Here is a 22,772-nt window from a genome sequence, read left to right as displayed (position 1 = left end):
GCTTTAATGAGTTGGCTAATCAAGGGATCTAACTCACCCATTAATACCAGCCAGCATAGCTTGCTTACTTGTATTACATACTTTAGACATATCTGTGCAGGGCCTGCTCTCTTCCCCCGCTTCATTTTGGGATTGCATCTACTCCAGATGCTTAAACAGAAATATTGCTGACAGCAGGTACTAGAGGAAAGGCATTAACCACACTTTGATCATGTTGAAGGTTCAATCTCTCTTGTCCCTTGGAAATTCTGATACAATTCTTTTTAGAGTAATAGTTGGCAAGGCAAGTGAGCAAGGCCATGAGCTGCCATGGCCACACAGCAACTGGATCAACTGGACACATCAGAAACATGTCTCTGCTGATGCAAGAACTTTGCCAGCAGAAAAGGTCCAAGGGAGAGGGGTAGAACCAAACTGCAAAAGCAGACAAATTGTCATTTCAAGAAACAAAACCACACATTTTGTATAATGTATACCATTAACAGTGGATGAAGAAATTACATTTTCAGTGATGCAAAACAATAGATCAAGATCTAATGTATTTGTGAATGGCAATAGTAATATCAGAACTTTTTAGAACATCCTGTCCAAAAAATATTTTGGCTGCAGTACAGATAGAAAGTCCTGTGGTATGGCATATACATACAGACCAATGACAATAAACCACATAAAAGCACACACTGGGAATCAAAGAGGGGTGGGAAGGCCAGAGGCAACAAGGGGCTTTGATTTAGTGCATTTAGAGCACCTCCCAGTTTAAAGAGCATGTACACAACTAAAGACACCATTACAAATGAGTCCAATAGAGAATATCAGCAGTACAATGGCTAGAGTTGTATATTACAGATCTCAAAGCCAAAGAAATTCTCAGCATAGCAGCACTGTAAGAATTGCATAAGTTCTTGGGCCTGCCATCTGGATTGTTGTAGATCTTTATTAAAATGCTGTTGAAGATATTTGGATACAAAATCCTTATTTAAAAAACCAATTTTTAAAATAGACAACTGGAGAAATAAATTGGTGTTCTGAATGCTCTGGAAAATTCTATTACACTGATTGCCAATCCCTTCCTAAATATAAATTCCAGTGTGTGTAACAGTAGAGGACAATTGTGTTGTTGCTGGAGAACAAAGAAAGTTTGTTCTTTCAGCAACATTTTTAAAGATACATAAGTCTGTCACTTACACTGTAAAGACAAAACACTTAATGGAAATGTACTGAGTTTGAGGAGTGATACCCAGATGTTTTAAAGGAATTTTTTTCCTCTATCCCTCTGCCTTCATCAGAGGCTCTGAGTCAGACCAGTTTTCTAGCCTCCAGGTGGCCTGCTCTGTTGCTTATGCAGGTAAGATCTAAGTGACTCTTCTCTATATGCTCCTACCCTGCCCCACTCCTCCATAAAAGGGTCTGGTAAGATTATGGCTCCATCTCCCAGCATGAGGGAAAATGATGCTTTCTGTCAACTAAGTACCAGCCATCTGATTTCTAGTGGCATCCCCATTTCAATGGGCAGCTGACTGTGTCCCCAGGGAGTTACTAAGACCCATAAACATGCAATAAAGAGAGACTAATTCAGAGCACAAGGAAGAAAAACATATATCTGCATTAAGACTTCAGACAGTGTATGGAGGAGTAAAATCATTAAAACCTATTTTACTGTCTTAGAAAACTCATCGCTTCCATAGGTGACACTAGGATTAATAGGAAGGGCAAGTTAAGCTTAGATCATTTGTGTTTCTTGCACAAGTGTGTGTATATGTGTAGACTCCCTTGTCAGAAACAACACAGGGGAACCTGAAAGCCCTACAGAGCTTTTCCCCCTACAGCAAATAAGTGAATAAAGCCATTACAACGGTTCAGTAATCACAGTTATAGGAACTAGAAAAACCACCACAGTCCACTGGCCCCGTTACAAGGACAGTTGAAGAGAATATTTAAACGGTGACAGTGGCAATTTTCTAAAGTTAGTACTTCCAACTAGCTGCCTGCAGACCAAAATCACCAGTTTTGATACTTTTAGGCTTCAGAACAAATGTCTGTAATTAGACGGACACAGAAAATCTTGACAAAATGGACTTGTCCTTGACCTATTAGTTTATTTCAAAAACCTTCTGTTCATTTAACTTACATACATCAGGGAATGTTGTTGGTATTTGATCCTTTCTCTGTGATTCAACAATGTGGTCTATGTCAAAGGCAACCAAAGAAACTGAAGGGAACTAAAGACACACCTTCACTGACTAATCAAGGGAAATGCTTTCGTAGTTACATACTTAAAACAAAAGTGCACCACAATTTTTCAGAACAAAACCGCTTAATTTCACCATAAAGGTAATTTAAATAAGTTTTTTTTTTGCAGTCAACAGCGACTGAAGTTAAGAACAACATTTTTTTTTACAATTCTCTCACATTACCCTTCCCTCAGCATTAGGCATTTAAAGCTGGTCAGCTACTTAGGCATTTAAAAGGTCAATTTGCAATGCATTTTGGGTTGCTAATTTCCACAGTTAGGTAGAATATTAAGCCATGTTCCAAATTTACCATGAATCATGTCTAATTTTTCTACTTCTGAGGAAACTAATGGAGTGCAATCTCTAAATTAGGGCAAATAGGAAAATTTATAGAACTCTTGATTTTTCACTTGACCACACAGATTTTTGTCTCTATCCAAACTGTAAAATTTTTCTTCTACACTTTCTGTCCTTGTATCTTTTCCAGCAATAACTTTGCAATAATATCTGAGTGAGTTTTGAAGAATTGCTAATTTGCTTGAAGTCATCATGTATTGTGGGATAGACCTAGAAAGGATAGAGCGAATTACTCTGAGTGTGTTTTCTGCCAAGCAGATCGCCACAATGGCATGATAAATTGGGATTTATGGCTCTAATGCCAGCTCACTCCAATATTGGTAAGCCTGAATTGTTACCAACACTACTACACAGGCTATTGCTCAGAACACATGGCCTCCTGTTTTCTCTCTCTTCAAAATCAAAGTTGTGCAGAGGAAAGAAGAATAAGGTCCTAAAAGGAAGGAAAAAGATGTGAATTCTCAACATGACTGGAGTAGAACAACAGATCACTACCGAAATAAGCACATTAAATTTTCCCTATATTGCCACATATACAATTCACTAGGACAAAAGCCTACACTCTCTCTGAAATCCTTTTTACATTCACATAAGAAGATGTGCACATTAATGGATCCTGGGATGATTTTTGAAATTCCTTTGAACACACTATGTTTCTCCAGAAGAAGAAGAAAAGTTGCCAGACAAGATCAGGCTGATGTTGAACAAGTGCCTCTTTACTCCTTTTGACCTAGACATGCTGTTTAAAGGTAACATTTATTATCATTACTGCACTATGCATCCAGCAACAGCCTAACAAGAGGTGCAAAAATTCCAGGATGAAGAACACTGTCTTTCTGGAAGTTCAGAGCCTGGGTAGCATCCATACTTCTTTCACACTGTGGGGAGGAACAAGCCAGGCTCTGTGCACGTCATTCAGATGGCAAATAATACCAAGTCAAGTGTTGGCAACACCAGAGTTGCAACGCCATGTGTCAGGATTTCGGGCACCATTGTGATCGTACCTCGATGCAGTATTTCCATACTAGATGCAGCTTGTTGCCAGAGTGCAAGTAAACTTCATAACTGACCGCCACGAGTCAGTCCAGGAGCAGGGAATTAGCAAGTGGCTCAGGCACTCTAGTCTAGGAGAAGAGTAAAAAAAGGAGTGTGGCTGCAGCACCGGGAGCAACGGCGCTTGTTCTCCTGCCTTGAGTGAAAGTAAACAAGTCCATTGTTACCTGACTTTGCCAAACCTCAAAGTATAATGCTAGAAGGAAAAATATGTTTTACAGAATTGAGCATATACAACCCTTTTCTTCCCTTCATAAATTGTATGTTACAGTAGTTGAAACTACTGAAGTGTTTACAGTATGCTATATATATATAATGGCACATTTAAGCTTTGTAAAGGGTTTGGAACATTTCAGAAATGTCTCTGGTGCTGAAAAAGGCTATATTACAAATTATATAATATTTCAATTCAGAAAAAATATGTTTGGGAATTTTGACCTAGCATAAGGGTTAGGAAACTGAACAAGGATGCCATGAAGCACAACTGACAAATCAGTCGAGCTAGTCTGCTTCAGATACATATTGTGCAAGGCATTATCACTGCGATCAGTCACAAAAAATGCATATTTAGGTTTTTTACATTAAATACTACACCTGTGAACCTATGTAAAAGATATACAAAATATAAATGTCATCAGGACTGTATATTTCAAACTTTTTAAAATAAACACAAAGTATATATATATATGTAGGCATATAGGTTGTAATTTCAATGTCAACACTAGCACAGTTTGTCTCTTCTAAATACAGGCCTGTATACTTCCTAGTCCAACACATGCACCTACAAACACATGATCATGCACACAGCTTTACGTTCTGCTGTTTGCAGAAGAGTCAGAATATACAGCACTATACATTGTTTCAACTCAAAATTGATTGGCAAATTAAGAAAGATGCCATTCAAAAGAAATTCCCTTGTGAACTATTAAAAAAAAAAAAGACCCAGAGAAAACCAGGGATATAGCTATTTCGTCTCAATAAAAACACTGAAGACCATGGTGATGATGACCTAAGATTCAGAATGCTTTGTCCAGCATGTGGTGGGGGTCACTCTTGGACAAAATACGACAGTGTGGAACTGGTTGCTATGACACTCTACAAAAACAGTTAATAGTGAGGCCTAGAGCTTTCACAACACCATCCAACCCAGCTCTGGGTTCAGACTACTGAGGTCTCTGACCGAAAGGAGACAGAGTTGTACACTGCTCTTCTCACAGCAGGCGGTGCTGACGGGGATCTGGATGCCCATCTGGAAGGCAGGCGTCGATTTGCTGGCCGAGCGGGCCGGGAGAAGCCCTTCTCACTTGAACATTTAGCTGGCACACATATCTAGAACACAAAGGCAATTCCTTGCTTTAACAAGTTACAGCTTTTGTGGAATGCAGCGGGAATGCAGGAAGACATTTGTGGTGACCTCAGAACAGGTGGTTGGAAGCTATTAAAAGGAGTGCAGCAATGCACAGAACGCAAAAGAACAGCTATTTCTATGTACAGGGATTCTCACATCAGTTGCGGTTTAAAATAAATGAAGACAAGTGTCAGACACAAGGTAAGTTATAAAATGATAGTGCAAGACAAAACTGACATTCACCTCTTACCTCTTAGTTTCTGGAAGTTTTTTGTCAATGAAGGCTGTAAACTATTCTAAGTGTAGAACTCAGGATACCACCTGATATTACTGGAGTATGATACTCCATACATACTTTTCAGGCATTTTTTGATAGATCCTATCTCAGCAGTCACATACTGCTAAGAACTCTGATTCCGTTAGTGCAGTGTGAAGCTGTTTAACTTGGTAACTAATTCAGAATGGTCATGTTAATACAGTGTCAAGAGCCATAGATGCAGAGGGGTCCCAATAGATTTTGATCATAGTTATATTGATGTAAATGGAAATAATGAAAATAAACCCTGTGCCTCACTCCATATACAGTTCTTTACATCTCTGTGACGTTAATTCTGCAGGACATAAAACGGTAACTGCTGATCAGGCAGTATTCTACACTTAGTTTCTACAGATAAAAATGACAATATAAAATCTGAGCCTGTGGAGAAACAAAATCCACTTCGCTTAGTAAAGTTGCTCTGGGCTTACATCAATATAAACTTAGTCATTATCTAGTTAAGTCATTATTCTTTCTTCCATATTCATTGATGAAAATTTGTTTGCCTGTCAAAAGTTTATTGGATGAAAAAGAAATCAGAAGCTTCATGGCTTTTTTCTTTCTGTGCTGAAGATGTTAAACAAGACATTGCATCACTGCAGGGCGTTCAGAAAGACATGCAGAAGAAAATCTGCATGGTCAGATTCTCAGCTGCTTAAACCCACATAGTTCCACTGAAGTCTGTGAATTTGTGACAGTTTAAGGCATACCAGCTGACAGTCTGAACCCATTCAAGTTTCGCAGCTCAAAACACACCTGCCTTATCTTTTTTGAGATTCCCAGGGGCATATCTCTTTGTGGACTTTTACAGAACCTGCAACATACAGTGTGTTTTCCAAACCACGTTTGCCTTTTCATCAAGAAAGAATGCCAGCAAAGGCACTATTTCTAAACTTCTGAAAATAAAATTCAGCCAAATATAAATTAATTAGTCATGCCATGCTCTTCTGTTTCTGTGAGGCTGTGCTTGAATATAAGGAGAAGCTGGAACTGAGACATGAGAAAGTTACTTTATTACTGGAAGCCTTATGGAGTCACAATACCCCTTGTCATAGGCAGTTCCAAGGAAATCTGAACCAAGCAGCACCCTGGATACTGAAGAATGTTACCTAAGACCTCTAGGGTTTGGGGCATGGCCAAGTTTGCTTCAGCTGTATGGGAAGGCTTATGACATAACACATCAGCTAAAGGAAGGAGAGAGGGTGTTAAAACCGGATTGAAGTTCTCACTGGTTCAATCCTAGCATAACCGCAGTGCAGTAAAAATCTAGCTTTACAGACCAGCAGCAGGGATCAGAATCTGGCACATGTCTTCACTGCTCATTCTTAGTTACATGCTCCTGCTCTCCCACAGCTCTAATCTGCAGAGGAAAAGCTCCTGAATCACCCAGATCCTGGCCTAAAGTATCTATTTTTACACAATTATTTACAATAGAATGTTAGTCTGCCCCATTTTAGAGTCTGAGGCTTATTATGAAATTGAATTGTTTTGGTTTTGCCATTGTTATGAACCTTACCTCTGGTAACTTCTGTCTCTCTTTTCCTTGCTTGAGTTGCTGCCCAATATGCCTGGCTGAATTCCTTGGAAAGTCTTGCTTTTCTTGCTCAATCTGGAGCATTTCTAAATACTGACTCAGTGTCTCACAACCCCCATTAGTGAATTCAGAGTTTGCCTGTGTCCACTTATCTCTGCAGCATTTTGCATTACACAGAGAAGTCGCTGTTGATTTTTCATAGGTTTTCAAAAGCTTTTCAACAACACCATAGTTCGACCTTGAGTCAGCTGAACGCGGGCGACCGGATAAATTACTTGGTCTCCAGTCATGCTCGTGGAGCATGTGCCTATAACCACTAGTATTTGGAAGTCCATTCATGTGTTTTTGCTGCCCTGCTGTCCTGGCAGCTTTGCTGGGGTTGCTAGTTTCTTGTTCCTTTGCTGCAGAGAGTTTGGGATTTGAGACACAAGATGTATTTACAGTTTCTGTCCTGCTAGTAGCAGAGTCACACAGTGGACCACAGGGTTTGTGATCTTCCGATGCTGTTTGAGGCACCTGATTTTGTTGCAGAGCAGTGTTATGTTTATCTGTGTGAAATACAGTCCGATTAAACTCATCAATCTTTGCTGCCAGCATTTCATTTTTCTGGGTCTTTCCCAAAGTATACCTGGTGTCTTCCAAAAGATCATTGTGCAAGACAGTAGGGGCATAAAAGTCATTACTGTAAAAAGGGCTGCTGTGAGATTTGGTGTTTTCTTTCTGGTGCATCTTGTTGCTTTGGGCCATATTTCCATCTGAACAACTCTTTTGGGCTGACAGTGGGAAAGGCTCATTTGTATTGTCTTTCCCAAGCTTGCCTACATCATATGCCCACGTGTTGTGGGAAAAACTTGTTGGAATATTGCACTCATTTTTGGTTACAGGTATTGCAGCAGTTACCATCACAGGAATTTTCACAGCCTGCCCTTCATTTGCACAGGGTGATGCAGATTTATTGTTGTTTACAGGTGAAGGATTCCTCAGTTTCCCTCCATTCCAACAATCCTGAGCCTTGCAATTGCTTTTGATGCCTGGATCTCTAATTGGTGCTTCTGAAAGCTGTACAACTGCAGAAAGTGAGTTTGTTAGGTGCCGAGAAGTGCTCCGTGGAGGAACTGGTGGAGCTTCTTTCTTTTGCCAAGGTCTGAAATCTGTTCCTATGTCACCAGGAAGACCACCATAAGGCTCTTTCAAAGCCTTGGTGGAGCTCATCAGATTCTTCCTATTATTATGCTCCTCTGTTTCAAAAGCAACTGAAGTCTGTGATTCATTGCTGGACACATGGTTCATCTCAGGCAGAATAACTGTGTTTTGGGTTTCCTCAAATTCCCCCAGGAAAGGAAGTGACTTCATTCTGGAAACAACAGAAGAGGTGTTTTAGGAATGAGCAATAAGAAACCCCCCAGAGGACCTCAGCATGGATTAATTCTCCCCAGGAGCAGGTGTTTTAACACTGGCTATGTAAAAAGGTTTTGGAGCAGTTTTGCTGCACCTGATATACTCAGCATAACTGAAACATACATGAAAAATTGGAAGAAACGTCAACAAAAGGAATTTGCGTTCCTTTCCTTTGCCACTAAAATTCTTCCAAGTTTTTTAGATGACTGTGTGTTTTCTTATCTATGCTACAGTATGGACAGTAGGATCTTGTTCTAATGACTCCTCTGAGTCTGCCTGACTATGAACTGAATACACAGTGAACATAGAAACACAGAACAGAGTGTATCCCTTGTGTAGGTTTCCTAACCTTACACATGACAGTAAAAATGTGTCCTTTGCGATCTGTTAAAAATTCACCTTTAGAAGCTATGCATCAGCTATGAATCCACTTGCTTTAAAGATACAAACAGTAGCCCAGCTAAAATAATAAATCAGTGACAGACATTCAACTGATCGCATGGCGGAATGTGAGAAATCCCTCTGCTCTTTGGGAGCATCTGAGAAAGTTCAGTTTTACCTGAGAATTTCTGCACAACTCAAGAGGCAGTCTGGTGTTTTGCTTGTTAAAGAAAACCATGAACATTGAATTTTTAACAGATGGTGGAATGTTCACTTGCCACACTTCTCAGGGTCTGACTTGCCATCTTTCCATTAGTACAAATGTGTGGTGGTTCTTCCCTCTCTTGCCTTCTTTGTTCTTTTGGATCATCAGCTCCTGACACATCCCCCATGCCTAAGGCTAGATTTAGGCTTTAAGTAAGAAATTTCCCAGCCTGACAAATCCATACAGTGTTGAATGGAATACAACATACTGCATGGAAACAGGGCCAGGGCAGACAGAAATATCTGTTCACTTTGCCAATCCTCTATACAGCCATTAAAACAAATACCATTTCATCTCATATAAATACTAATCTGAATTAGTAGGTTCTGTAGATAAAATCAATTTTGCTGGTAAAATGTACCTTTGTAACATATTTGAGCCTATTTCATTTGAATGTTTTATGCAGAGCACTGAAACACTAGGAGGGTAGGAACTGGCCAGCTACTAATAAATCCAACAGCAAACAGCCTTCAAAGTGAAAAGCATAAGGAACATTATTAATTTTCTTCCACTAATATAAGAAGTCCAAATATGTTTTTACCTTCTGTGATTGGACTTCTTTCGAATTTCCTCTTGATAGCTGCATAATTCTTCACTGACTCTGGCAAGTTCTTTAAGAGCCTTTATAAACATAGAAACAGTTATTTAATATATACATTTTAAATGGTATCTCCAGAATTAATTTGAAAATTGTCATTTTCCTTTAAGATTCACAGCAGAGGGAAGCAGTGTGAGAAAAGATACAAAAATGTCCCCAAGTAATGAACTTGTGAAGTTATGAACTTATGAAACTTATGAAAAATGCCTCCAAGTAATGAACTTATGAAGAGGTAAAGAGCATGCTGTTAACACATTTAAACAGTGAGAACACACACATTGATAACAAAACTAGGAGGAAGTAGAGATAGTGACTTGTGGAAAGCTAAAATCAGGGAGATCAACTCTTTAGCTTTACCTGGCAGGACAAAGTCCTCATTCTTTTCCTCCCCCTCGTAACTGAAACAAGATCATACTTTACTTACTACATTGAGATCACCAATATAATTCTTGGTATTTTCCTTGGAAGTTTTAATGCTGAGGCTGTCTTCAGGTTCCTCATGGTTCTCAAAGGCTAGATTGTCCATTAACACAGCATTGTTTCTGCTCTTATCTCTGGGTTCTTTCCATTCATGTCCTGTTACACTGAGCAAACTCCCTTTCTCCATTCTGTCATTTGCCACATTGTGTTGATGGTTCAGCTCCACTGTGTCACTCTCTTCTGAATTAGGGGAATGCATGGACAGCTGCAGCATCTTGCTCTGAATGGCCTTGCTGTCGTAGATGCTCATATTGCTCTCCCTTCTAAGTTTTACCTCCTGGTAAAGCTGAAAAGACAATAGCACCTTCTACTAAATCATGTTGTTGTAACAAACTTTATGGCAAAGCCCCCATATTTGTCTTCTGTTTTGGATGATGCTTCACTCAGTAGCACTGATTAGAAAGGTTCTACTAATATGTTAGTAGAAAAGTGCTGAGTCACCTATTGTAATAACTCACACACCATTATTGCCACAGGATAAGAAAAGGGCTGTTACCATTCACAAACTCTCTGCCATAGTTTTAACACATGGCTTCCACCCATGGTTGGGACTGGAAGAGATCTCACGAGATAACTGGCCCTGCCCTGAGCTGAAAGCTGCATGGCTGTTTTCCAAGTCATATCAGCACACTATGTGGTGGACACAACTGTGAGCTGATGGATAGGGAATGTGGGGGAATGTGAGGGAGACAGAGTGTTCTGGCTATGTTACAGCCTATTAAAGTATATTATTTGAAGGAGGGGAAGTGAATTCTCATCAAATACAGTGCCATGTGCACGAGAGGAGACTCTTTAGGTTCTCAAACAAGTGGAATTCTTCTCTATGACTGGAGTGATAAATCAGTACTGCAGAATGGTATTATTTGGCAATGTGCTGTCACCCTTTTCTTTCACGCTATCTGCTGAGATCCAGTGGCTTCATTAGTAAATGAGAAGGTGTTAATTCTGGTCACCCAGCACATTCAAACTAGGAGCCATGGTAAATTATAAATTAGAAAAAAATAGCAACATCATAAAAATCCCTTCTGCTTACAGTATAATTTCCAGTGCCAAGAATCCCACAGCTCTTTATAAACATTCATTCTTAATTTGCTCTCACGAAGAAAGTACACAGGCACCTCTGAACAGCCATCTGCCTGCCCTCTCACAGTGCACAAGGCCATCCCAACAGCTTTTGGAAGGACAGCAGAAAAGAATAACAGCATGAAGAACATGTGGTCGTTTCATGGGTAGTGCTGAGGATTAGAAGTATTCTCACGTTTAGAGACTTAACACTTGACCTTATCCTGGGTTTTCAAATTTCACTCCCAAAGCCCAGCTGCTCATGGAAACTGAGGGCTGAACTTTGCCATTTCCAAGAAATAAGAGCCTCATATGGATTCAGCATAGCAGTAAGAAGGAAGGATACTGCCCCGTAATTATAATACCATCTCCCAAACTCTACAAGTCTTCCTGAATGAATTAAGTTAGGTTTGGGGGGCTAGAGAAAATTGCCGAATCAAAATACAATCTGGTAAGGGAGCACAAATTTTATTGAGGAAGTCTTTCTGCAGATGATGGCATTTAAAAGGTATCCATCTGTCCTTTTCTCCAGCCATGTGGCTTTTGGAGAAGAAATATCAGGTATCTGAAATCATCAGCAGCTATAGACACAGCTTAAGAGAGGACCTTAGGATTCCAATAACCTTGGGGTACCATCTGCAGTTTTGTTTGGCCCTGCAGTAGCCAGCAAATTGCTTCATTCTCTTCCTCTCAGCCACATTCCATTCTTTATCTCTTTTTCTGTCTCTGTCATGCTTTCCTAATCTATATGCTAATAAAGAATATGATGAAAACAGTCTTCCTGATATTGTCAAGTCTACTAATATCCAGAATACCTTTTTATTATGGTCATTCCAAACCAGCTGTTATACCTAAGAAAATGAAATTCAACCACATACACAGATCACATTACTAACTTTTGAAGCACCTTGGCAGTGAAATTAAGGAAGACTGCACAGAAAATTCTTAACACAAAAGACAAAATGTGGCAAAGACCATCACACCAAAGTCTGCAAGAATTGTGGGTAAAATATAAAATATGAGAGAGCTGACAATATGGAGTTCTGCTGCAGGCTGGTTTAATGGGCAGTGTATGGCTACAATGCCTTTGGCTCTGACCATTTTCCTTCTCATACTTTCATGTCAGCAATCTTTGCCATACATTCCTGTGTTGCTCAGCCACAGGACAGTGTTGGCAGAGAGCAAGCAACACTATTCCATGTGTGTATTAGATGAAAAATGTGGAAAGCTCACTAATGAAAAAACTTGCCTGTATATGCTGCCAAGCAGACTCATTTAATGCATTAGAGAGTGTCAGAGGGTTTGGCTGCAGGGACAATTTGGGGATAAAAGAATAATAAATAATTGCTGTGACTATTTCTGGAAGGAGATGCATTGCAACTGGCAGGGAGTGAGTGTTTGCTAGTATGTGTAAACACAAATGGTGTCAGAACGTTCGTGCTATTTACTGTACCTGTTTTCTCTCCCAAAAGTCATCCATAAAAGGAACAGGTTCTAGCCAGAACGATTCTGCAGTATTATGCAGTATCTCATATATATACATTATTTTTAAAATTACCATTTGCCCCAGCAGACCTGTGCCATCTAAGTCCTTTTTGCTAGACAAATATGATACCTAATTTTTTTGTTACTAAATACACATTTTTCTAAACCCCATATTGCTCAGCATGTACTTGAAAAAAGCATGTGTAATACAGGCAGCATGGCTCATGCCAGTTGAACTGGCAGCAGTGTGTATAGCCAATAATGTCCTAGCACACAAAGCAGATTTCACTTCCTACACTGTATTCATGACTATTAAATGAGCAATTGCAAATACTGCTTAATCCTAGGATTTTCATCCTACCATCAGCTATTAGAAACTTCCAGTGACACATAAGAAATAGGATAAAATTCAGAAAAAGAAAAATTGAAGTGACTCAATGTAACTTCACCCCGAGTGAAAATGGCAGTGTTCAGATTTTTGTTTAAAAGTACCTCTTCTATTTTCCTCTGCATGACCTTCCATTGGCATTCCCATTCTTTCCTTTCATTATCAAATCTCTCCAGCAATTCCATTTTTTCTTTATTCCAGTTCCTCTCAGTATTCTCCAGTTGTTCACGCAGGTCCATGGCTACAGTCTGTGCAACAGCAAAAATAGCTCTGCTTTTTTTCTTTCTTCTCTGAATGTTTCCTGCAAGTTCATGAAAGTAAGTTTTACTTTTTTATTTTAGCCTTCAGGGAACAAAGACAACCAAGCAAATTCCCAAAATTAGTAACTGAAACGTGTTTGCAAGAGATGGTATTACACGATTCCTTGATATTTATCTAGAGTATGAGTGAAATATGGACGAATTAAGCATTATAGGACATAAACCCAAAGGCAGAGATGCCCAATCTGGAAAGGGGAGGTGGGACACACATTCAGCATCACAGAATTCAGTAACATCTGCCACAGCAGGTTCTTTACCATGATCACTTTGCATCTTTGCCATTACTCTTCACAGTAAATGTGTTTCCAATGAATTTGAGTCCATATAATACTGAATGACACTTCAGGACCTCGGGACCCTACAATATCTGCCCTTGAGGGTGCAACCTATTTTTATGTTTGTTCAAAAGACAACTGCAAATGTAAAGGTATCATGTTGTCTCACGCACCCCTTGCACGCATGCAAGGAGCACGACAAAAACTGTTACATTCTTTTGGCAATTGAAGACTGGAAACTTGATATACACAGGGAATTCTCATGGCTACGTGAATGCTTTGGAATTCATGAAGGAAGACAGGACAGGAAAGCTAATAACAGGTACAAATCATTTATATATAAAGGACTGTAGAAATTTGGCTTTACAAATCTTAACCTATAAATGTCAGTTTCAGGACCAGCATAGTGAAAACTAGAAAAAATTCTCCAATAGCTAACTAACTCCAATCTAGTTCAAAACACTTCTCAGAATATTTGACTAATTTATGCTTCAGTTCCTTCTTCTCCTTCAAAAGTCTTTAGCATCTTAATGTCAGTGAATGAAAAAATATTAATTGAACTACTAAATAGGCATGTTTTAAGGGAAATATTTTAGCTCTGCTTCTCTGACTTTGGAGCAAAGCAGTTACAGATTTTATGGGCCTGGTGCTCCTCTTGCTTTCTTAGGCTTTACACTAGAAACCCCACTACCATCAGCATGTTTACTATGTCATCAAGGCCAAAATAATCTTCATTCATTTATGATGGCTACTGTGATACAATGTCTGGTACACAGACATTGATACTTGAGTTTGTTAACTTCAGCTCTTGAAGCCAATTGTGTTACCTAGGTGGACATGATCTAGTTCTCGCAATAAAATACCTCTGCATTACTTTCTTCCCCTGCCAGAAACCAAAGAGGTAGGCAAATGAATTATTGGAGGGTTAACTAGGGGTAAGTCCAGTTTATCTTTCTGCAATTTGTTCATTTCCCTGACTGATGATCAGTGATTGCCAACTTACAGGAACTGCTGATTTTACTGCCCACATTTTCTATGATATAGTAAAACTTCATTCCTGAGCAAAGTTCTTCCCCATCCTGTATGTTACTGGGCAAGTCTTGCTGATTCAGCTGTGGCTACCATGCAATCACCATTTACCAGTGTCTGCGCTATTTCAGCTGACTGCGAAGATGATGCCAAACTTGGAGTCAGCTTGGTTCATGTACAAGTAAGCAAAAGAGCTCAGAGGAAACCCAACAGGTTACTCAGGTTTTTGGGTCACACGAAGTCCCCCTTAGGATTTCCCAAGCCATCACGGGCCCAGCCCTCACTCAGGGCTTGTGGAACAGTTTACCCCAAGCACCTGCCTTGGAGCTCTGAAATGACAATCTGTCCCTCAACTACCTACAAACAGATATCAAACCCTTCTTCTTTCCCCTGCCTAAAACATACAGAGGAACTTCATAAAACCATACAAATCCTTGAAACTAGGAGCTGCTGAAAGGCAATACAGAATTCTTATCAAAAAAGGTTTGCTCATGGTTTGCTCATGACCTCTTAGGCAATGCAGCCAGGCTACAGAGACTGCACCTCTCCAGGCCAATGTTTCAGCTTTGTGCTAGGCTCTAGTAAGCCTTGACCAAAAACAACTTGCAAAAAAATTCCATTACACTTAAGATCTATTGCAATCTAAACATCTCTTGTTAATGAACTTTAAGAACATTTCAGTACTTTCTCACTCTGCTAAATCAAATGTTGCAATTTTTAGCACTGTGGTTTGAATATTTTTTCGGCTACATTTATGTCTTTATAACCTTTCAGGATATCTGAGAAATAAACAAAAGTCAAGTCTCTGCTCCATTACAATCCTTATACAAATACACGTCAGAAAAAATAATTTAAAAACCCCACGTGTAAATGCTGTAAAGTCATGAATAAGACAGGCAGACATAATTTGTGAACAACTTGCACAAATGTTGATTTTGCTAGTGCACTGTTAGTAATAATGACCATGCTTTAAACAGCCCTGTATTACTAGAAAGGTCAATACTGTATAGCATATTTGTTTTTACACATATAAGAACAGATATAATATGTACTCCTTTGAAGCATTAATACAGCATTGAAAGGGCCTCTGGTGTTTCTTTAGTGCTGGAAACTACTATTGCCATGCTGGCATTCATCTTAACAATTTTCAAGTTGTTTCATGTGGAACTCTGATTATAAAAAGAGACTGAGGACAGTCAGAAGGAATCAAGTCTTGAAAGAGGATAGTTACAGAAGTTACAGATAGTCACTTGTAGCTCTAACATCCACAAAAAGCTTGTATTGTTTCTTAGGCTTCCCTGATTTCCTCTTGCCATAAATTCTGAGAAAACTCATGTTTATTGATGTTAGCAGCTGGGTGACTATACAGCTTTGCTGCTATTGTACAGTGGATCAGTTCCTCAGAGACTTTGACTCTTATTCGTACTTCTCTTTCCCCCCAGCTTTTTTTTTTTTTTTCCCCTGGTGTTTCCTTTGGGTTTGTTTGGGGTTATTTTGGTGGAGTGCAATGTGCATCCCTGGTAGTGCAGCCTCTGCCTGTACTGTGCACCGAGATTTCCCCATGGGTATTTCACATGGCTTAAGCAACCCAAAGGCATGTAAAATGTCACATTATCATTTGCTCTGTGGATCAGAACAATGTCTGTGCTCTTGCAGTATTGGCAATTTCTGCATGTCCTAGACAAGGTCAGAAGCTCATTACAGCAATCAAATTAAGCAAATAATCAATTTTGTCTGCATCAGCTGCATTTTCCCTTAACTTTTCCTTTAGCCCTCCCTCCTTGCAAGCAAAAAATGTTTTAAGCAACTATTTGATGTTAGTCATTATTCCCCCATATCCTACCCTTTCTAGCCATATATTAAAAATGCAAAATAGTTTGTAAATAACCTCTAGCAACTTCTGAAAATAATCTGCCTGACATCAGCTGAGATGTTATTTTTCAATAGAGTTTAATCAGATTGGATGTGCATAATCATTCAGATACACAAATCTTCCCTTGTTTTTGCAGAAAGAAATGCAATCAAATTACATTTCCAAAAAGGTGCTGTATTTTGGATGACTATAAAAATTGTAAACATATGTATTTGTTCAATTATAAATGTGTGCCATGTGTCATGATAATGGGCACTTTATACATAAAAAGAAAGTACAGTTGAGAGAGAGAAGGAAAAGAGAAAGAGGGAGAAATGAGAGACAGAATGAAAGAAAGAGAAAGAAAAAAGCAAAAGGGGGGGAAATAAAGGAAAAAGAAAGTCAAAGAAAGAAAGAAAGAAAAAAAGAAAAAGAGAGGATTGAAGTGCTCACAATGCTATCTGTCATCCCTGTTCTGTTAATATATCTCTGCCAGCAATGAAGAAACTGAACTTTAAGAATAAAGACCATACATAACATTTATGAACTTCACATTACATGTAAATAACATTACAGGGATGTTTCAATAACTGTTTGCCACATCAGAAATTTGCCTTCTTTTTTAATCTTAACTGTTCAAAAACACTGATTTAAAATAAACTGCAACCATACCTTTAATGGAATAAGAAATCCTTTAGGAGTTTTTCAGTCCATTTCTAGGCAGCAGCGAAAGCAATGAAACACATAGCTAGCAGGGATCCTGTTCTGTGAATCTTGATCTTTAAAAGAAAGAAGAAAGCTAAGCAAGACACAACCTTTCAACTGGGGCAGCATTTGCAACTCTCTTTGAATAACTCCTCAACTTTTGCAAAGTGGAAAACAGTTCCGTTCAGCATCATCCCCGCAGCTGGCTTCCACGTGACGTCAGTGCACGGAGGATGGTTTTAAAGCCATCTCTTCCAACCCCCAGCTTTGTAACTTTATATCTCCTCATATTTTGTGTAAACAACTCCAAGTCCAGGACATTTTTAGGTTTTATAGTGCAGTCCAGTCTTTAAAGCTCGCCAAAGCAGCTAGAGTTAATACTAAAGCTATGACAATAGGCAATTTTAGGTTTCTTTTATTGTTGTCCATGCTGTAAAGGAGGATCTTTTGCTGTCTTTCAGACACAGTTTTCAGGGTTATATTTTTTTGTATGATCATTTTGAGCTTTGCAACTTGATCCTCCTTAACTGCTTTGTAAAGGGAGTTTTCTTTGAAGCAGTGGTTTTGTTGGTTAACAGCTATCTTAAAGAGCTAAAAGCAAACCACTCCTCCCTAAAATCCTTTTCTGTATGCTAAATATGATCTCAATTATGAAATGCAGTTATTGGGCACTGTGTAATCCTCCTGTCTTGCATTCTGGGAATGGCAGTAACGGTTTCTTTGGGATATACCCAAATATTCCTGATACTTTATAACATTTCTGGATCAGATTCTACAGTCTGTTAAGACTGTTAAGACTTTGTGTCTCAGCAAAGCAAAGCATTTGAAGTTGGATGAAGAGTCTCCCTTGAACAGGGAAACTCATCTCTGGCACAAGGCTGGTAAGGAAAGTCCAAAAACACCTTGGGCTGGATATAAATCCCTGGGAGTGTCCACAGTAAGTGCTGGCATGGCATGAGCGAAAGAAGTGTGGCAAAAGCGATCCATCAAATGAAAATCCACAGGAGACCCTGAAGTCAGAGGAGAAAAATTTAGCTGCTCCCCCTGCTGAGCGGCAGGCAGGAGGAGCCCAGCTCACTCCTCAGGTCTCTGCCCATCACGGTGACTCTGCTGCTGCACCGTGGGTGACACTGCTCTCATGTGGCACCCGGAGAGACCCCTGGGGAAGAGGCTTCATTGACACTGCCCTGCTGGGTGCTCGTCCTTGGGTGTGTCTGCGAACTGCAACTGAGACAGGCAGCACGTTCACCTTTCAGAGAACATTTCGCCCCATGTGTTCACAGAAAAGGGCCACAAAATACTTGATTCAGGCAGCACACAACTGGACAAACCCTGATGTCAGACAGATGTCTTTGAATGCCCTAAGCAGGAACATATTGTTGTGGGCAGCACTGATGATGACAAAAGGATTAGTGAGACAAAGGGCGTGATATGAGGATTCACACATCCTTTGCTTAGTCAGCACTCTCCTCTTTAGAACAGTAAGTTTTTATGAGATAAAATCCATTATAAAATCCATGTACAGTATAAAGATTTTAGCTCTGGGTGCATTTTATAGTAAATGCCAAACCAGGTTTCAGGGAAAACACATTTTTTCTCCTTATATGGTCTAGCTGTAAGTCTCAGTGAATACATTAATAGGATGCTTATTCTGCTCCCATGTAACTTAAATAATGGGACTTGGGCTATTTGTAAAAATTTTAAAGATGATCTAAAAATTGAACAAATATGCCCCAAGTAGACAACTGAATGTTCCTGAAGAAAATCCCCAGACTCCAAACTCTGATGATTTAAATAAAAAGAATCAGTATGACTTTCTTTTGTGAGGTTAGGTCTCAAGTGCCAGCTGACATGGCTGGGAGCAAAGCTGGAGTGCCTGGGAGCAGAACTGAGCCCACAGCTGGAGGCCAGGCATCACAGCACTGCCTCCTCCCTGCAGCCAGCACAGCTGCATTTCTGCATATGAAGGCAAGCTCCTAAGACATGTTTTTTTTACTCTTATCCATCAACATAGGCCATTATTCTTGTGTCTTTAATATTGCTAACTCCATGCCTCTTGTCTTGCTACATGGTCTCTTTGAAGTAAAAACAGTAAAAATAAAACAATGGACTAAATGCCAGGCTTGAGTTCTCAGTCAGGCAAAAGCTTATGTTTCTGTCAGTGTGAGGAATTAGAAATGTGTGAGACTGAGGGGCTCATTAGGAGACAAGCACTGGGCCCACCCCATAGGTCAAAGGGACACGTTAAATTCATCCTAATATGGAAAAGGTGAGACAAAGAAAACATGAAGTAAGTTGTAAAAACATGGGATCGTTGTTCTATATATCCTTAAATGTACCAGGAGAGACTTCTCTTTTTGAGGAAAAGAAATTATTCAACAGAGACTGTCCCTACTGTCCCTCCTCCAGTATCAGCAGACAAAGCAGCAAATGTGGCTTTCTGGTCTCTGGCACAGGTAAAATAAGCAGGAAGACTACTGTAGGTTTATTATATCCAACATATTGCTTCCACAGGAAAGTATATTTTGTCCATATCTCGTACAAGCACTGTTTGTGTCAAAGTCAGCACCTCAACAAAAAAAGGTGAAAGGGTATTTTAAAAAAGACCTCTGCTAAATTTCTTTTCATCATGCAAGACTGGAGACAAAGCAACATGAGTTTCAGCATGGGCTATAATCTAATCATATACTCAGGGTAATGGCTAATAAAATGTACTCAAGACCACTTCAGAGCATCTTTGGTTCTGCTGCACCAGCTTGGTTATGGCACACCCATTTTGCTACGGCCAGACATACTAGTGATAAGAAAGAAGAATAGGCAGAAGGGAATACAAATTCTGTCTCCTCTTACTGTTGTGTGCATCTGTAATAGGATATAACTCATTGGAGAAACAGAGCCAACAAAGTGTTATGTCATGTCGTTGCTCCAAGGTTACATTGGAAATCAGTGGCAGATACTTTAGATGTTTACTTTAAATAGAGCCACCGTAATTTTCCCCATAGGCAACTGCATGTGTAATGGCAAAAGTTGGGCTTGAATATCACTTCCCCTGGCATTAAATCAGAGACAGAAATGTAAGCCAATGGGAACTACGTCCCTGATACTGATGCCTTTGGAAGTCTCCTACTCACCTATCAGATTCTGGGGTGATTAAGGAGAAGGGCATGTAATACCCTGAAGCTCTGCTTGTTTTCGTAAACAACTCCCGAGGTTCATGTGCAGTTCATCTCTTTTTATAACACATATCTAGACAGCCATGTTTTTGGCAATTTTCTATTTTCCGACTGCCAGGCATATTTCTGCACTATGACACCTGCTCTCTTCTAGTGTTGATTCTGAAGCACTGGTGACATGTGTCAGCAGACACTTATTCTATCCCTAAACTGGAGCTTCAGGCATGCATATTTTTGGTTGAAAGAAATATCTCTGATCCTGGAGAAAATGGTCATTCTAACATCATGGGAATTCTTCAGTAGCAGTAAAGAAAATATTTGTAAGGGATTTTATCAGGGCATTCAGAGCCAGCTCTAAATAGGTAACAAATTTAATTGAATTTTTCTGGTTGCATTAAAGGAAAAAATACACTTATTCCCTAAGTTACATAAAAATTCATTGGAGATAGTGCCAATTTCCACAAGTGTGAAAATATCAGAATTAGATCTACAGAAGCGAGATTTTTTCCTTTTGAAAGAACATGGAATGAATCCCCTGGGAACACAGGAAACAGAAATTTACCATTTCAGGGAAGTGTTAAATTAAGGCAATCTCATGATTCAAATTCAATGACCTTTTTCCCCCAGAACATTAATATTTCACCAGAATATTCCAAAATGGGAACTCTGAATCTGCCAAGTGAGATTTGAACTGATAGGTAACCTGGACTATCCAGCTTCTTGCCACACGCAAGCAAAATCTATATTCCTCTTTTCATTTCTCTTCAGAATTCCAAGCTATTCAGCAGGCAGAACCACTGAATCAGCAGTGTTCTGTCTGCATCTGCCCTGCCTGACTCCAAAGCAGTCCTGCTAGAGGATGCTGATGTATTCAGCTGCCTTTGCTCACTCACCTGTGAAATGGTCTTTGCCCACCAGGCCAGTAACTGAGTGGGGAGAATATGCTTCCTTTCTTGGCAAGTATAATTACTGCATTTCGTAATCCCAAGTTGTTTCAATTTAGCAAGACACAGAACACTTATTTCTTTGGCTAGATCTTATCTTCTGGCTATGGATAAATGTCCATACTCATTTTATTAGCTTTCTCAGCAACTTTTAAAATTGTGCAATATCTGCTGTGAAACAGATCAGCAGCTCCAGTCACTCCCTTCAAGCTGAATGCAAAAGGACAGGAAAAACACATCTTATTTCTGACTGAGATTTTTCTGTTTGTGAGGCTCCTCACCACTCTCCTTGCTCATCATAGATTCAAAGACTGTGAGGAGCTTCTAAAATAATTTTGTATGCTTTGGTGTGCTTTAATTTCAGGTTGCAGCCCTTGCAGTAGCTCCCTAAGTGTCCCAAAAGGTCTCAGAGCTTTGATTTTGCTTTGTTGATGCCTGATGGAAAGCTCCAGCTACAACAAGAAAAAACAGTGAGAAATCAATGGGGTTTTAATTGCCAGTGCTGTGCAGAGGTTATCTCCACCTCTCATCTCAACAGTTCATTCTTATCTTCTGAGAAAGAAACAAATCTGTCTCAATTACTTTCCAGGATTTATTCAATGTGTGAATTCAGTGTAGTACTTTACAGTATAACTGTTACTGATGCACTCATTCTAAATCAAACCACCTCCACTCATCTTTATTACACACAAGACCAAGAAAGGTATAAACAAGAGTGGGTTAAAAAAGAGAAGCCCAGAACTTCAGATCTTAGATTTAAGTATGACTTTTTCTCTGTTTGGGAAATTGAATCAGTAACATTTAAAAGAATGCAAACGATCTTTTTTCCTCCAAAGGATATATTAAAGCAGAAAGAAACTGAAAAAAGTCAGACTTGTGCTAAGTTGCGGTATGACAAGTTTAAGCCTCAAACTATTGGGTTTTTAACATCCAAATTGCAAATCCATGGGGAAAAAAACCCTAGTATTTCAAGCAGTTGCTGAAAAATAAAAGGCCTTTTCCAGTTACAGAAATTCACTTTGATCATATCTTGCCATAATAGTTTCTAATATGTGGAACTTAACTTTTAGGCAACTGTGCATAAATTAAAGCCTCTAGAAACTCCTCAAAATTACTTTGGGCCTGATTTTATCCTTAATTGCGGAACCAGTCAAGTCTATCTATTAATCTCATATATATTGATCATAATTTCATTTAGACATCTCACTAACTATAAAACAGTTAATGAAGACAACATCCCCTGGTAGGAATAAGTATTTGGATTAAAACAAGGAGCTGAGTGATTTAGCTGATCAAGGTTGCTACAACTTCAGAGTATGTTGAGGGAAAGCTAGACAGACAAGGAGAAAAATACATTATCTTTTAATCATTAAAATTTTTACGATTTTTTTCCTTCTCATCACAAAAATTATATTGCCCCACCTCTTGCTGGTCTCTGAAGATTTTCCCTCAAAATGGTGTCTTAACTATTTCAGGTAGCAGAGCACAACCCAGGCATGGAGCTGAACTGTTTTCACTGGGGAATGAATTAAGTGAACAGACAGCTAGCATGATAAATCAAAGGGAATCCTTACTGAC

At 39.3% G+C, this 22,772-nt stretch overlaps 1 protein-coding gene across 2 annotated transcripts; it reads right to left on the bottom strand.

Annotated features, from left to right (window-relative positions):
• Positions 1-431: 431 nt before the first annotated feature.
• Positions 432-17,309, bottom strand: KIAA0408 (KIAA0408 ortholog). 2 transcript variants are annotated; one of them, XM_085056007.1, is made up of 6 exons: positions 17,045-17,309; positions 13,001-13,144; positions 9,906-10,247; positions 9,425-9,504; positions 6,822-8,193; positions 432-4,970 (listed from the first exon to the last, which is right to left on the bottom strand). In XM_085056007.1, exons 2-6 carry the CDS (start codon positions 13,133-13,135, stop codon positions 4,800-4,802), a joined length of 2,100 nt encoding a protein of 699 aa, XP_084912133.1. In that variant the 5' UTR covers positions 13,136-13,144; positions 17,045-17,309; the 3' UTR covers positions 432-4,799. The 2 variants fall into 2 exon arrangements, with proteins under 2 accessions (XP_084912133.1, XP_084912132.1); XM_085056006.1 differs by having other exon boundaries at positions 13,001-13,197; positions 17,045-17,308.
• Between the last annotated feature and the right edge of the window lie 5,463 nt (positions 17,310-22,772).

The sequence above is a fragment of the Lichenostomus cassidix genome, chromosome 3 (assembly GCF_008360975.1).
Source record: "Lichenostomus cassidix isolate B80296 chromosome 3, HeHo_3.0, whole genome shotgun sequence".
Lineage (NCBI taxonomy): Eukaryota > Metazoa > Chordata > Aves > Passeriformes > Meliphagidae > Lichenostomus > Lichenostomus cassidix.
The sequence above is the reverse complement of the archived record's forward strand: the minus strand, read 5'-3'. Positions and strand labels throughout refer to the sequence as shown.

What these genes read in the sequence shown, in the direction of transcription:
- KIAA0408 (XM_085056007.1), bottom strand. Translation starts at nt 13,135, where the DNA reads ATGGACCTGCGTGAACAACTGGAGAATACTGAGAGGAACTGGAATAAA. An exon ending in TGCAGAGGAAAATAGAAGAG is followed by an intron (nt 10,248 to 13,000) that starts GTACTTTTAAAC and finishes TTGTCTTTTCAG; the next exon opens with CTTTACCAGGAGGTAAAACT. An exon ending in AGAGACAGAAGTTACCAGAG is followed by an intron (nt 4,971 to 6,821) that starts GTAAGGTTCATA and finishes TTTGTGTTCTAG; the next exon opens with ATATGTGTGCCAGCTAAATG.